Source organism: Callorhinchus milii, unplaced genomic scaffold (assembly GCF_018977255.1).
Source record: "Callorhinchus milii isolate IMCB2004 unplaced genomic scaffold, IMCB_Cmil_1.0 Scaffold30, whole genome shotgun sequence".
NCBI classification, from domain to species: Eukaryota; Metazoa; Chordata; class Chondrichthyes; order Chimaeriformes; family Callorhinchidae; genus Callorhinchus; species Callorhinchus milii.
The window spans coordinates 1368010-1382806 of record NW_024704771.1 but is presented as its reverse complement, the minus strand read 5'-3'; the positions used below and the strand labels follow the sequence as shown (position 1 = coordinate 1382806).

Below are 14797 nucleotides of genomic sequence, written 5' to 3'. Positions count from 1 at the left end.
TGTAACTGGCTGCTGCATTTTCCTTCAAAACATACAGCCAATTCACCTAATGGTACATTCTGTGAAGCACTTTCTTGAAGATATGAAAGGACACGATGAATGCAAGAATTATTTTTATTATTTACTGTACTGAGTGCGGGCAGAGTTATGTTCTGTCTGAATCCTCTATATTTGCTGTACTCAGTATATAGCACGTTATATTTTGCAACGATCCTGTATATTGCTGAACCAGCTCAAAGGAGACATGGGAGGCAATAAAATGTTTGGAATCGAGCCAGGCATCTCTGACAATTTCGGTCATCAGTTTTCTAAGCCGGGCAAGCTGGCAGTATTGTAGGGGACTGGAAATGACTTCACAGCCCACCCTTGCTCATCAGCAGGAACTGTAAGGGCAGACTATTCAGTAGGGGCAGGGAGTCATCCCACTCAGCTCTTATTAATCCTGTAAGCTAAAGTCCTAATGGGTAGGGTTCCAGCTGGACAAACAATGAGAAAGCAATATTAATATAGTAATATGGTTGTATCTGAATAGACTGCAGCAGTATAAGAACATACACTCTGGGCTCCTCAAACCTTGACTGTCGACAATTTGTATCTAATAAATTCCAGAATTAGGTAAGCAGAATGTGTCCCTCTGGGAAGAGAATGCATATTCCATTACAATAACCTCTTGGGATTTCCATGTTTTGGCGGGATGAATGGAAATCTCAGCTTGATTTGGATACTGTTAACCACAGTGAGAGTTTTCCGCATGTGGCAAAAACCTGGATGATCTCACCACCCCGCCCCCACCACCCCACCCCACACATACACACACACACATGCACACAAAGCAACATATTAACATATTACTAGAATCAATATGGACCTTACTACCTTCGGTAACTTTGCTGAGTAAACTCTGTTTAACCTCCGCTTGCCTGCTTATGAATCCACTGTAGATTCCACTACTATCCCTCTTAATCCTGTCCTGTTACTAGACTCGGTGTCAGTATGTTTCCATGTCTCATTTTCCAGGTGTCACACTGTGGGACTTGGAAACATTGAAAAATAATCTGGATGTGCGATCTCAGCCCAACACAGAGTTTAATACCATTGTCTCTGACTGCATTGAGGACAAAACTAATGCCCTGAATGTCACAGCGACATTGAAGGGGAGCTTTCTGGGTGGATTGGTTCAGGTGGAAGGTTCTGCAAAGTTCCTGAATGACAGAAAGGAATCTGAGCAGCAGGCCCGAGTGACCCTCCAGTATTCCACCACAACAACATTTGAACAATTGACAATGACCCACTTGGGGCGCCAGAATGTGTCTTATCCCTACGTGTTCGATCAGGGCACAGCAACGCACGTGATCACAGCAGTGCTGTACGGCGCTCAGGCATTCTTTGTGTTTGATCGAGAAGTCTCTTCCTCAGAAAATGTAACAGATATTCAGGGTACAATGAAAATGTCTATTAACATCATCCCAAAGATTGGAATCCATGGTGAAGGTGCATTGAAAATGAAAGAAGAAGAAAAATCAATTGCCCAGAAGTTGAGCTGCACTTTTTATGGTGATTTTGCACTTCCAAACAATCCCACTACATTTGAAGATGCCATGAGGGTGTACACAACTCTGCCACAGCTGATGGGAGAGGATGGAAAGCAAGTGGTGCCTGTCAAAGCCTGGCTCTACCCACTCCACCAACTTGACTCAAAAGCAGCTCAGTTTGTAACAGACATCAGTATAAATATGGTCAATCGGTCCCAGGCTGTTCTGGAGCAAATCAATGAGGTTGAGATAAGATGCAATGATATGATGAAAGACCAAGTCAGTGATCAATGTCCAGAGATAAAAAAAAAGATCGAAAGGTTCAGAGCGATGTGCGTGGAGTACAAACAGGATTTCCAGAAAGTCTTGGCTAGAGTGTTGCCATCGATACGGGGAGGTGAGGAGGAGGAAGGGAAACTGGCAGATATTCTGAAGAACATGGAACAATCTCCATTCAGAAGCCAATCACTCATACAATGGCTGGACAACAAGAACAGGGAAATTTCTCTGGTCAGAGGTTACCTCAGCAAAATGAATGACATAAAAATGGTAAAATCACGCAGTGAGCTGGATAGGGAGATACTGGACATGACCACAGTGTATGTGATCTGCTTCATGTTCACATCGCTGCACAAGGAAGATTTGTATTTGTTAGAAATGGCCAACTATCTTCAATGTGAAACCACTGAGAAGACCCAGCTTGCAACATCAGATGAGAAGGAATGGATTTACTCAGTGAATGTGTCCCGTGAAATGAGAGAGCGAGCACGATTATTCCTGATGTTTCACAAAGCCAACAAAGCGGATAAAAACACAAAGTTCATTGTTGCTTCTGAGCCAGACGAGGAGCATGTGGGAGCTTCCATTTACCTGTATGAAGGGGGAGTGTTGGTAAGCCGCTGTTTCAAGCCTCTAGCACAACCACAGGCTCCCTCAGTTTGTAGAAAGACACACGACAGTATAAAGCTACAGTTACAGGCACTAGACCCTGGCAATGGTGAGTCCGTCCAGTTCTGGGTGGAATATCGCAATGCCCAGGGGGAAGAATGGGCAACTTCAAACACAGAGATGGAATCAGACTTATGCACCATAACTAGTTTATCTCCATACCTGGAGTATCAGATCCAATACAGAGCAGCGTGTAGTCCACCTAGTGATATTGTGAGTGTGACAACACTGCCCACAAGTGCCCCAGAGAAGGTTACAATGTGCCTGGTAGGGGAGTGTAATGTGGAAGTCTCCTGGGACATGCCTGCCCAGATTGGACATGGGGTCATTATAGACCACTACAAGTTAGAGTATAGAGAAACCATGAGCGGAATCCCCAGCCCTGAGCCCAACATATGGAAAACGATTAGGACGAAAAGCAGTGAACTTCTTCATATGTTGAAGGGGCTGAACCCCGGCACAACTTACACACTGAGGGTGTCTGCTGTGTGTGGACAGGTAGCGAGTGCACCCAGTCAGCTGGCCTCAATAACAACAGACAAAGAACCAAAGTCAGGGGCCCGAAGGCCTCTCACAGGAAGCACATTAATAACCAGAAGTCATGCTATTTACAAGCTCCCATTACATACACAGAGACTTGGCAAGAATGGAGAGCTTATAAAATACAGCTTTGGAAGCTGCTCACCCACACGGAGTGAAAAGACCATCTTGCTTCTCGGAGAAAGAGAATTTGGAAAAAACAGTCTCATCAATGCTATGATCAACTACATCCTTGGTGTGGAGCAGGAGGACTCGTTCCGTTACAAAATGACCGAGGAAGTAACAAACCGCTCCCAGGCTGAAACATCTTCAATCATTGTCTATGAAGTCAACCACCAAGAGCAATTCAGGATTCCTTTCTCTCTGAATATTGTAGATATCCCCAGATTGGGGGAAACATCACAAAATAAGCATGTGCCTGAATACATTAGATGGTACAAGCTTTATCATCAGATCAAAGGCATCTTTTCTTCTCAAGATGGTGTAAAACACATCGATGCTTTGTATCTTGTTGTCCAAGCCTATTTAGTGCAATTAACTTCTGGTCAGGAATATCAATTTAGTTCATTTCTTTCCCTGTTTAGTAAAGATGTGACTGAGAACATCCGTGTACTGGTCACCTTCGCAGATACACAGCTTCCTCCTGTTCTCGAAGCCATCGTCCAATCTGACTTACCATGTCCCAAAGAAGACAAGATGCCAGTTCACTTCAGATTCAACACCTCAGCTATGTTCACCAATACCGTAACCTCTGGAGAGCCCACCAATTGCAATGACAGTGATAGGGAGGACGATAACTTTCACAGTATGACACAACTCTTTACAGCTCTGAGCAAGATGAAAACAAAAAGTTTGACGGGGGTTCTTCATAAAGGTAAGTGAGAGAGAGATAGGAAAAATGGGAGAGTGAAGTTGTTAATCAAGATTCTATTGAAAATTGGATCAGAATAATATGAATGGAATTTGAAGGCAAGGTATGAATTGAACTGTTCCTCTTTTTGAATTTTTTCACTGACATCTACAGCAATGGAAATGGGGTAGAGTGCGAGATACTGCACATAAATTCGAGTGATGAACAGAAAATCATGCCATAGCAATACATTTCCTTTATAATCAAAGGCAGTTAAGAGTCAAATTATCCCTAATAGAAGTCTGAGGGAAGCCAGGGAGAATATAATAGAGGCTTCGACCACAAGATTTCAAACATCCGCTTTCAAACATTTTGACTATGACCAAGAGGGATGCAAATAACTCATATATGTTTATAGAAACAATGGAAGCTACAGTGCACAACATGGCCATTTGGCCCTTCGTGACCGCACCGGCTCAAGGAAAGATATCAATTCACACCAATGATTAATGTATCAGATGGAGAGTGTTCATGAAGGAGGAGTGTGGTATGAGGAGTAATAAGGACACAAAAGTGAGATATGGAGACACATTGAGTGAGACACTGGGTATGGGCAGTGGAATAATAGGAACTGGGACTGGGGGCTGAGTTGTTCAGAACAAGATACAGAGATTCACGTTTTGAGAATAGTGAGAGATCAGGAGAATATTGTATGAGAAATAAGGAGAATATCGCGTGAGAAATAAGGAGAATATTGGGTGAGGGATAAGTGGAATGATATAAGCTTCCAGGGAGCATGACAAGTTTGTGGGATATATCATATGGCAAAGCAGAACTGGGGAGGGGGGAATGGTGCAGGGGCAGTGAGGTGATGGAAAGTTAGGGGAGGTGAGGGGTTGAAGAGGTGATCGACCAGTGGGTGATGTGGCGGGTGGTCAATGATTGCGTGGGAAGAGTATGTTCAGGGTAATGGTCAGGGTATTTTGTGTGCTTTATATCTCAACATATTAGAAATCTGATATGTAAAAGAAGAGAAATTATCAGTCACAATGCTGATGCACAAATTTGTGCTATTTACTTTACGTTGAATCTGTATACAGGCATTTTTTGTGGACAGCTAGGTATCTGACATAGGTTATTCTCATCAACAAGCTAAAGAGAATCCAAAACAGACGTAAAATTTCATGTATCCCACTGACAATGGATATTCCCATATCTGGAATGGAATCCATACTCTTCCTGGAGGGACACATCCTGCTTACATAATTCGGGAGAATAATAGCTGCAAATTGGCGAGAGCCATGGCTTAGTGACACCGGAGTTTGAGTTGAAGTAACTGCTGGAAACTAACCAGCTGAAACCACATAATTCGCCATTCAGGGTATCCTCTGGCAGGGTTCCCTTTGCTGGGCCAAAGGGCTGCTCAACCCACAAGGACTTTGGCATGCTTAAGGGCCTATTGGGAGAATCCCTATCCCCAGTGACGGCTGCCCTTCTATGTCCTGCCAATGAGACAGGCTGACTGCACTGTCATCAGGCATGGAGCACTGCCAGGCTCAGAGACCAGGCTGGAGATTGCCACAGATGGTGAGCTCGATTCTCATATCTCATTGTAAGCATATTACTGAAAAGAATCATAGAATTATACAGCACAGAAGGAGGCCATTCAGCCCATCGTATCTGTGCCAGTTAGAGATACCCAAATCAATTCTACTCCCCCGCTCTCTACCCTACTTTGAGACAGTTCAGCTACGAGGGATCCCCGCTAAACAGCCCCCGTTTCACACACACCCCTCCCCCCCTCCACCCTCTCCCGAATCCCGCTGTCCCCCAGAGTTTAGTCACTTGTCATCTGATATCCAACAAGTGCAGATGGAAGCTGCCAGGAACTCCACGTAACTTTACGATAAGTATCTGTACTCTTATTGCTCAATAAAGCCTTGACTCTCCTTACACCAGCCCCAGTGTGCAACCCAACCGTTTTGTACACATTTACCTCTGACACTAAAGGGAACACAGCAAAGACACCACACTTGCGGTGATGCAGCTGGTCATCAACCAAATATTAAATAAATAATCCAAAGTCTCCTTGAAACCTAAATGTTACATTGAAAATAGTGAGCACCCTTGTCTTACACAAGTATCACTAAAGTAACAATACATTGAGAGGCTACAGAGCTGAAAGATCACACTAAAAGGTAATCAAAGTAGAAAATCAACATATATTCTACTCTTTATACTTTTCTGCTCCACAACGAGGTGAAAAAACAATATTGGTGGCTTTGGAAATCATAGTCTCAACAGCCAAATTAACCTTTTCACATATCATATTAGAGAGTTTATAACCCACTTTTTTCATACTTGCAAATCCATATGAAATGGAGACCTGTAGCACAGCGTTTAGAGCATTCAATCTTACAAAGGAGAGACATGGGTTCGATTCCTGGTTGGGCAAATTTTCTTACTCCACATGCCTCTGCTATCTGTATCTGTAAATAGGAAGTAAATAGGAACCTGGTTTGTCAGTCGATTGGCAACTTACATTTGTGGTGGTAATACTTCCTTTAAAAAAATTTAATTTGTCACTCAATCCATGACTGTTTGTGGGCCATTCTGTGCACAATTGGCTGAGACACACATAGCAGGAATCCAAACCTCACTGAATGAACCATTGAAATATAACATCAACCGTTCACCACATGAACACCAACATGTCAACATTCTCTGTTTCAGCTCCAGCCTCTCTGACTCTGGATCCTAACACAGCCAATCCCCGGCTCTTCCTGTCGCCGGACCGAACCCGAGTGAGACTCGGTTACAGTCAGCAGTTTCCTGACACCCCGGAGAGGTTCAGTCACTGGGCCAGTGTCCTGGGGTCTGAGGGGTTCACATCAGGGAGACACTACTGGGAGGTAGCAGTGGAAAACAGCCCATATTGGATAGTGGGGGTGGCCCAAGAGTCTGTGCCCAGGAAGGAGAGTTTCACACATGAACCTGAGACTGGAGTCTGGGCTGTGAGGCTGGTCAATCGGGAATATCAAGCTTTAACATCACCTCTTGCACCCCTCCACATGAGTGTGAACCCCCGGGTGCTGGGCGTGTACCTGGACTATGAGGGAGGACAGGTGTCGCTGTACAACGCTGTCCACATGTCTCGTCTCTTCACTTTCATCGACACGTTCACTGAGAAACTCTACCCTTACTTCAGCATACGGCGGGGCACCGAGCTGACACTGATCCAATAGCAGGGGCGACGGTGACCATCAGAGAGGGGGAACGGGGTCCATTACCAGTCAGAGAGAGATATGATGGGGACCAATCAGAGAGTGCATACGGGGTGAGTCACCTGTTACCGGGCAGAGAGAGATGGGTGAGGGTGACCATTCAGAGAGAGGGTATGGGGGTTACCGGGCAGAGAATGGAGGTGATGTAGGAACATAGAAAAGGGAGGAGGCCATTCAGCCCCTCGAGCCTGTTCGGCTTTTCTTTCAGATCACGGCTGATCTGTATCTCAACTCCAGTTACCTGCCTTTGCCCCGTATCCCTTAACACCCCGACCTGACAAACATCTCTCCGCCTCCGTCTGGACAATGTGAATGGATCCAGCATAATCCACAGCCATTTGGGGGAGAGGGTTCCAGATTCCCACTGGCCTTTGGGTGAAAAACTGCTCCTAATTTTACTCCCAAATGGCCTGGCTGTAATACTAAGACAATGCCCCCCTTGCTCCACGTTGCCCCCCAACAAGGGGCCTAGTTTCTCTGTATCTACACTATCGAATTTCTTTATTATTTAAAATCCTCGATTAAATCACCCCTCCTCCTTCTAAACTCAAGGGAATAGAGACCAAGTTCATGCAAGCTGTCCTCATAATTTAACACTTTCAGCCTTGGAACGTCCTCCTGATGTGAAAAGCGCTATACACAAATGCTGTTTTGTTTTGTGTTGAGTTCGTGTCGCAATAAAATTGACGAATGTACAATCTTTTGAAGTGTGAAACCGTAATGTCAGGATTGGCTGTGATGAAATATGAGACACGAAACAGAACGAGGAGTAGATACAGGAGACGCCAGACTGCGGTGTCACAGGGTAGGACAGCCTATATGGACTTGTCACTGTTAATATCAGACTTTATAGATGCGTCACTGTTATTGGAAGGTAGGGGTAAGATGATGACCAAATGTGCGGTCGAAGAGGAAGTTCTTGAGACAGCCTTTGAAGTAGGCGAGCAAGGGGGGCGTCCAACTGGAGAAAGTTGACTCTCACTCACTCACCCAATCACTCACTCATCCCTCCTTCATTCACTGAATGACTGGCCCTTCCCTCTGTCACTCCCTCTCTTATTCAGTCAATCAGTTTGGCCCTCAATCATGAACTCATTCACATCAGCCAATTCCTCAGTCACATCCTCCCTCCCTTCCTTCCTCATTCACTCAATCTCTCTCTCATTTCCCAGCTTCTCACACTCTTTCTTTGTCTCTCGTACTCAAACTCTCATTCCATCTCAATCTATCCCTGATTCGCTCTCCCTCATTCTGTTTCATTCTCTCTCTCTCTCAGTATAGCTGATGTTAACAATTAGCTTATAACTGAGCAGAGGAGTTCATATAATCATTCAGGATCTCTTTCTTTCTATGTATCTCTCTCTGTCACACTTAGAATCATAGAATCATAGAATCGTACAGCACAAAAACAGGCCATTCGGTCCATCGAGTCTGTGCGGCTCTTTGAAAAGAGCAACGTAATGTCAATCCCACTCCCCAGCCCTTTCCCCTTAACCCTGCAAACCCATCCTCCTCAAATACCCATCAACCGCATTTTTGAAAGTAGTTATCGAATCGGCCTCGACCACCCTTTCAGTCAATGTGTTCCAGATTCGAACAACACACTGCGTGAAGAAATTTCTTCTCACCTCCCCTCTGCTTCTTTTAGATACTATTTTGAATCTGTGCCCTCGAGTCACCGACACGCCCAACAGTTTTTCCCTTTCTAACCTATCAAATCCCCTCATTATATTGAAGACCTCTATTAGGTCTCCTCGTAACCTTCTCTGCTCCAATGAGAATAATCCTAACCTCTCCAGCCTTTCCTCATAATCAAGGTCCCTCATTCCTGGTACCATCCTCGTAATTACCAAGTGACTGATTCCGTTCAACGTGTGATATGTCAGAATGAGAGAGAAGGGATTTCACTGAGAAAGGAGAGCAGGAGCGAGCTGTATGTTGAGAGTCAAATCACAGTTTAATCTCAGAGTATTCTGGGACAACGAGAGCAGAGAGAGAGAAGCAGGAGAGACCTGCGGAGAGAGTGAGAGAGAGAAAGTGTGTGAGTTAAAGGGAGCGTGAGAGTGTGTGTAAGAGATGGGGAGAATAGGAAAGTGAGAGCATGAGATAGATGAGGAGAGATAGGAAGTGTGTGAGCGAGATAAAGAGAGAGAGGGAGAGGGAAGAGTGTGAGAGAGGGAGAGAGTGGATGAAAGAAGATAGAGACACACACAGACTAAGAGAGAGAGAGAGAAACAACAACAACAACAAGATTCCATTTATAAAGCGCCTTTCACGTCAGGAGGACGTCCCAAGGCGCTGCACAGTTGGGTCATGACCCGAGCATTGGGGGGAAATGGTCAGGGTGAGGGGAGGGAAGGGAGGGAGCGAGGAGGGGGAAATGGTCAGGGTGAGGGGAGGGAAGGGAGGGAGCGAGGAGGGGAAGAGAGTCGAGAGGGGAGCTGAAGGCACGGTCAAAGAGAAAGGTTTTGAGACCGGCCTTGAAGGAGGAAAGGGAGGAAGCAAGGCGAAGGCACTGGGGGATGGAGTTCCAGAGCCTGGGGCTGAGAGGCTGAAGGCCCGACCACCGATGGTAGGGCGGTTGGGGCGGGGGACGTGGAGCAGACCGGAGCCAGAGGAACGGAGGGTACGGGCAGGTAGGTAGGGGGATAGTAGGTTGGAGAGGTAGGAGGGAGCAAGGCCGTGAATGGCCTTGTAGGTGAGGATGAGGATCTTGAAATCAATCCTCTGGGGGATGGGGAGCCAGTGGAGGCGAGCGAGGGTGGGAGTGATGTGGTCCCGAAGCCTGGTGCGGGACAGTACACGAGCTGCAGAGTTCTGAATGACCTGCAGCTTGTGGAGGGAGGTGGCGGGAAGGCCGGCGAGGAGAGAGTTCCCATAGTCCAGCCTTGAGGTGACAAAGGCGTGAACCAGGGTTTCAGCAGCGTGAGGGGTGAGGTAGTGCCGTAGTCTGGCGATATTCCGGAGGTGATGGAAGGCGGTGCCAGTTGTGGTGCGGATGTGAGGGAGAAAGGACAGCTCAGGGTCGAACAAAACGCCGAGGTTCCTGACTGGCTTTGAGAGGTGGAGAGTGCAGCCTTGGATGCTGATGGTGTCAGCGCCTGAGGTGCGGAGGCGCTGACGTGAGCCAATCAGGAGGGCCTCGGTTTTTCGCACGTTGAGCTGAAGAAAGTTGTCTCTCGTCCAGGACTCGATGTCGGACAGGCAGCTGTCAGGACATCGGTGGTCGTGGAGTTGAGAGTAGAGGAGGAAAGGTAGAGTTGGGTGTCATCCGCATACATGTGGAAGTTAACTCCATGTCTGCGGATGATGTCACCAAGGGGGAGCATATAGAGGGTGAAGAGGAGGGGACCGAGGACAGAGCCCTGAGGGACACCACATGAGACAGTACGGGGGGTGGAGGAGAAGCCATTCGTCGAGACAAAGTGAAGACGGTGAGAAAGGTACGACCTAAACCATTCAAGGACAGTGCCTTGAAGGTTGAGGTGGGAGGACAAGCGGTGGAGTAGGATAGCGTGGTCGACCGTATCGAATGCTGCCGATAGGTCGAGGAGGACGAGGAGACAGAGGGAGCCCTGGTCACAGATGGTCAGGATATCATTGGTGACCTTGACCAGGGCAGTTTCTGTGCTATGGGCAGCACGGAAACCTGACTGAAGGGGTTCGAAAGGAGAATGGGTGGAAGGAAAGAGCGCAGTTGGGAGGCGACAACTCTTTCCAAGACCTTGGAGAGAAAGGGGAGGTTGGAGATGGGCCGGTAGCTTGATAGCTGCGACGCATCAAGGGAGGGTTTTTTCAGGGTGGGCGTGATGATGGCAGTTTTTAATGGAATGGGGACAGAGCCAGAGGAGAGGGACAGGTTGATGATGTCAGTGATATGTGGGGCAAGAAAGTGGAGCTGGGAGATAAGGAGTGGAGTGGGGATGGGGTCAAGGGAGCAGGTGGTTGGTTTTAGGGATAGGATGAGTTCAGTGACAGAGGGTGGGGAAACGGGTACGAAGGTGTGTAGGGGAGGATGGGTAGGAGTCGGAGTGTGGGAGGGAAGGGGTGGGTGGTGGGTGGAAGTTGGAGGGGAAGTGACCGCGGAGCGGATTCCCTTGATCTTGGATTCAAGGAAATCCAGCATCTCCTCGCAGTGAAGGTTGGAGGAGATGACCTGCGCGGGGTGGCGGGGGGGACGGAGGAGTCGGGTTGTGGTGGAAAACAGTAGCCTGGGGTTGTTCTTCGCCTCCAGGATTATCCTGGAGTAGAAGGACGACTTGGCCGAGGCTAGAGTGGAGCGGTAAATTTTGAGGAGGTCCAGCCAGATTTGTCGGTGGACCGTTAGGCCAGATTTGACACAGGTGCGTTCAGCAGCCCGCACCTGGCTTTTCAGTGAGCGGAGGTGGGTGGTGTACCAGGGGGAGGAGCGGGAGTAGGAGACAGTGCGGGAAGTGATGGGGGCAAGAGTATCGAGTGTGGAGGAGAGGGTATTGTGGAGGAGGGAGAGAGGAGAAGAGGGGTCGGTGAGGGTTGAAGGCCAGAGGGAGAGGAGTTCAGAGGACTCCAAGGCATCGGTTAGGGATTGTGGGGGTAACTTCTTCCAAGGGCGGTAGAAGATGGTGGTGGGTCTGGTGGAGGTGGGGAGGGGGGTGGAGGTGGTGAAGGAGATGAAGTAGTGGTCAGAGATGGCCTTGTCGGTAATAGTGACATCCGAGACACTGAGGCCCCGGGTGATCACCAAATCGAGTGGGTGGCCGTGACTGTGAGTGGGGGAGTTTATGTGTAAGGAGAGGTTGAGTGAGGAGAGCAGGGAAGAGAAGTCTGTGGAGATGGAGCAGGAGGGTGTGAAGTGTAGGTTAAAGTCGCCCAGGATGATGAGGCGAAACACAGAAAGACACAGAAAGGAAATCAGTATTTATGGAATTTATGGAATTCTCTACCCCAAAGGGCTGTAGATGCTCAGTCCTTGAACATGTTCAAGACTGAGATTGATTTCTTGTGGATAAAGGAATTAAGGGATATGGGGATAAGGTGAGTAGGTGGAGTTAGAATAGATAAGCCATGATCTTATTGAATGGCGGGGCAGGTTCGAGGGGCCGAATGGCCTACTCCTGCTCCTAATTTTTATGTTCTTATGTTTTTATGACAGAGAGACGGTGTGAGAGAGAGACTGAGACAGAGAAAGAGAGAGGGATACACATTACTCAAGAAAGAGATACACACACATAGACAGAGACACAGATATTGTGAGAGAGAGCTTGCAAGAGACATGTTACGAGAGTGAGATTGCAAGAAAGAGTTTGAGAGAGACAGAGAGAGACAGATTGTTAGAGACAGAGTGAGAGAGGAAACACACAGTGAGAGAGAAAGATGGAGAGAAATAGAGACATACACTGCGTGAGAGAGTTAGAGTAATTGCAAGAGCGGTATTGCGAGAGCGAGACTGCGAGACTGAAATACACAGAACCAGAGGGAGAGAGCGTTTGAGAGGGAGATATTGCGAGAGAGGGAGACTGAAAAGGAAACATAGAGAGATATAGAGAGTGGGTGAGAGACTGAGAGAGAGTGACACTCAAATCTGTCGCTAAACTTGTTCCAGCCACATGATGAGAAAAAGACATTGCAATTGGGATTGACTATCTATACCACAGAGAGAACGAGAGCGAGACTGAGAGAAAGATATAGAAAGAAACGGTGATATAGACTGAGAGAGAGAGTGTGAGAAGAGAGACTGAACGAGGGTAAGAAACAGAGACAGAGACTGAAAGAGAGCAACTGAGAGAAAGTGAGAGACTGAGAGAGAGAGAGAGAGAGAGAGAGAAGGGGGGAGACTGAGTCTGAGAGAGATTAAGATACATAGAGAGAGAGAGTGAGAGTGAGACAGAGAGAGAGTATGAACGAGTGAGTTAGAGAGAGACAGACCCATATATTTTCAGATGCGGAGAAAGAGTTCAATTCAATCATTCTTGAGCAAGGATCTTCTTTGAAGCTGAACATAACCAACTCCGCTCATATGAGATTGTTCATGTGTTTCAAATATATAAACATCTTAAATATAATTTGAGATATTGTTTAACACATTAATTAAAGAATCCTAGAGTTTGAGTCTATTTTTGCTGCTCTTCTGTGGCATTGTGTGTTGTCCTGTTCTGAACCAGGCAGGTCTGCAACGATCCAGTGCTTGGTTATGTCAGACCAGTCGGTGGGGCTCATTGGCAGGATTTGTGAGGGTCAGACCCATCTCTGGGGATGGTATTCTACCATTCATTACCTGATAACCCTGGGAATCAGAACTCTGACTGGTAGTCTGTAAACCTTGCTGTGCAAACAGCGGCAGCACGGACCATTATGAGTTTGAATAACAATAATCATAATAATTGTTTCATAGCGCTTATCATGTCTTTGAGACGTCTCAAAGACGCTTCACAGAACATACTGTGAAGTGCATTGACTGTATATTTTGTTGACTGGATGCAATCTCTCAGCTTGAACAATAAAAACCTACACCATGAGGAAATATTGTTTCACCAAATCGTGCCTTTCCAGCTTGTGGTCCTCCAGTAATTCGGCTCCATGAGTAGTAGTGTCTCAAAATGCTTAACATTGGTGGAGCCTGACTTTGAGGTGGTGGGTGGCGGGACCGTAAGCATGGTCGAAAAGGAGGGTTTTCAGGCGCGATTCGAAAAGGGGGTTTGAAGGACGGATTGATGGTAGATTTTTCCAATTTCGGGATGTGCAGATGTTAAATATCTCTATACCTGTTCATACAAACACCTACAAAGATTATCTACCGCAGAGATCACCTACATTTCCCAGAACAACATGAATGTAGTTTCCTCAACATGGACATCCCATGCACATGAATAACCTTTATATTTAAATTTCCCACAAAAAGTCAAGCACAACATACATCAATTTAATTTGCAGTATATTCTGTGAAGCACATTGAGATGGAGTGATAAGGCGCTATATCAAATGCAAGAGTTATTACACAACGCACTCAAATTGAAGGAAGATATTTCACTCATCTCCAGGGTCCTTCTGTTACATTTTGTTGTCAGCCGGGTGTCTGCGATATGCAGAAACCCATCAGAAAGCTTCAGAGTATACAAATCAAGTTGAGATTTCCATTCTTTCTGCCTACACATGGAAATCTCAGAGATTGTTGGAATGCATACTGTCTCCCTGGAGCATCCTGCTTACCAAAATACTGTGTATCCAGCAACTCAGGACGTTCTCTCAATTGAAAGGCGCATATGTAATGTTGTTGTTATTGTTGTTATCCACTACCTCCATACCAATGGCTGCCTCCTATCACTACACATGACAGGCTGGTGGGGAGAAAGAGGGAGAGATTGAGAGGAGAAACAGTGTGTGTGAGAGAGATAAGGTGTGTGAGAGACAGAGAGAAAAAGGGGAGAGTGTGATTGAGAGAGGGGTGAGTTTGAGAGGGGAAAGAGACAGTGATTGAGAATGTGTGTGTGTGAGCTAGAGCGAGAAAGAGAGAGAGAGAAAGTGTGAGAGAGGGACAAGAGAGTTGTTTGAGAGAGAAAGAGTGGGGCAGATTCAGAGAGGAATGTGGAGAAAGAGTGTCCAATGGAGAGAATGCTTGAAAGTATGGCTGACAGACAGGTAGAGTGTGATTTGGAGAGATTGTGAAT

The 14797-nt window shown here is 46.6% G+C and overlaps 1 protein-coding gene across 2 annotated transcripts in view; it reads left to right on the top strand.

Moving 5' to 3' along the window:
• Positions 1 to 7849, top strand: part of LOC103181032 — a 34816-nt gene extending 26967 nt beyond the window's left edge. For both annotated transcript variants that reach the window (XM_007897228.2, XM_042344797.1), the window contains exons 6-7: positions 1018 to 3894; positions 6604 to 7849. In XM_007897228.2, coding sequence (XP_007895419.1) covers positions 1018 to 3894; positions 6604 to 7115 — 3389 coding nt within the window. In that variant the 3' untranslated portion in view covers positions 7116 to 7849. The remainder of the gene's footprint in view (positions 1 to 1017; positions 3895 to 6603) is intronic.
• Positions 7850 to 14797: the final 6948 nt, after the last annotated feature.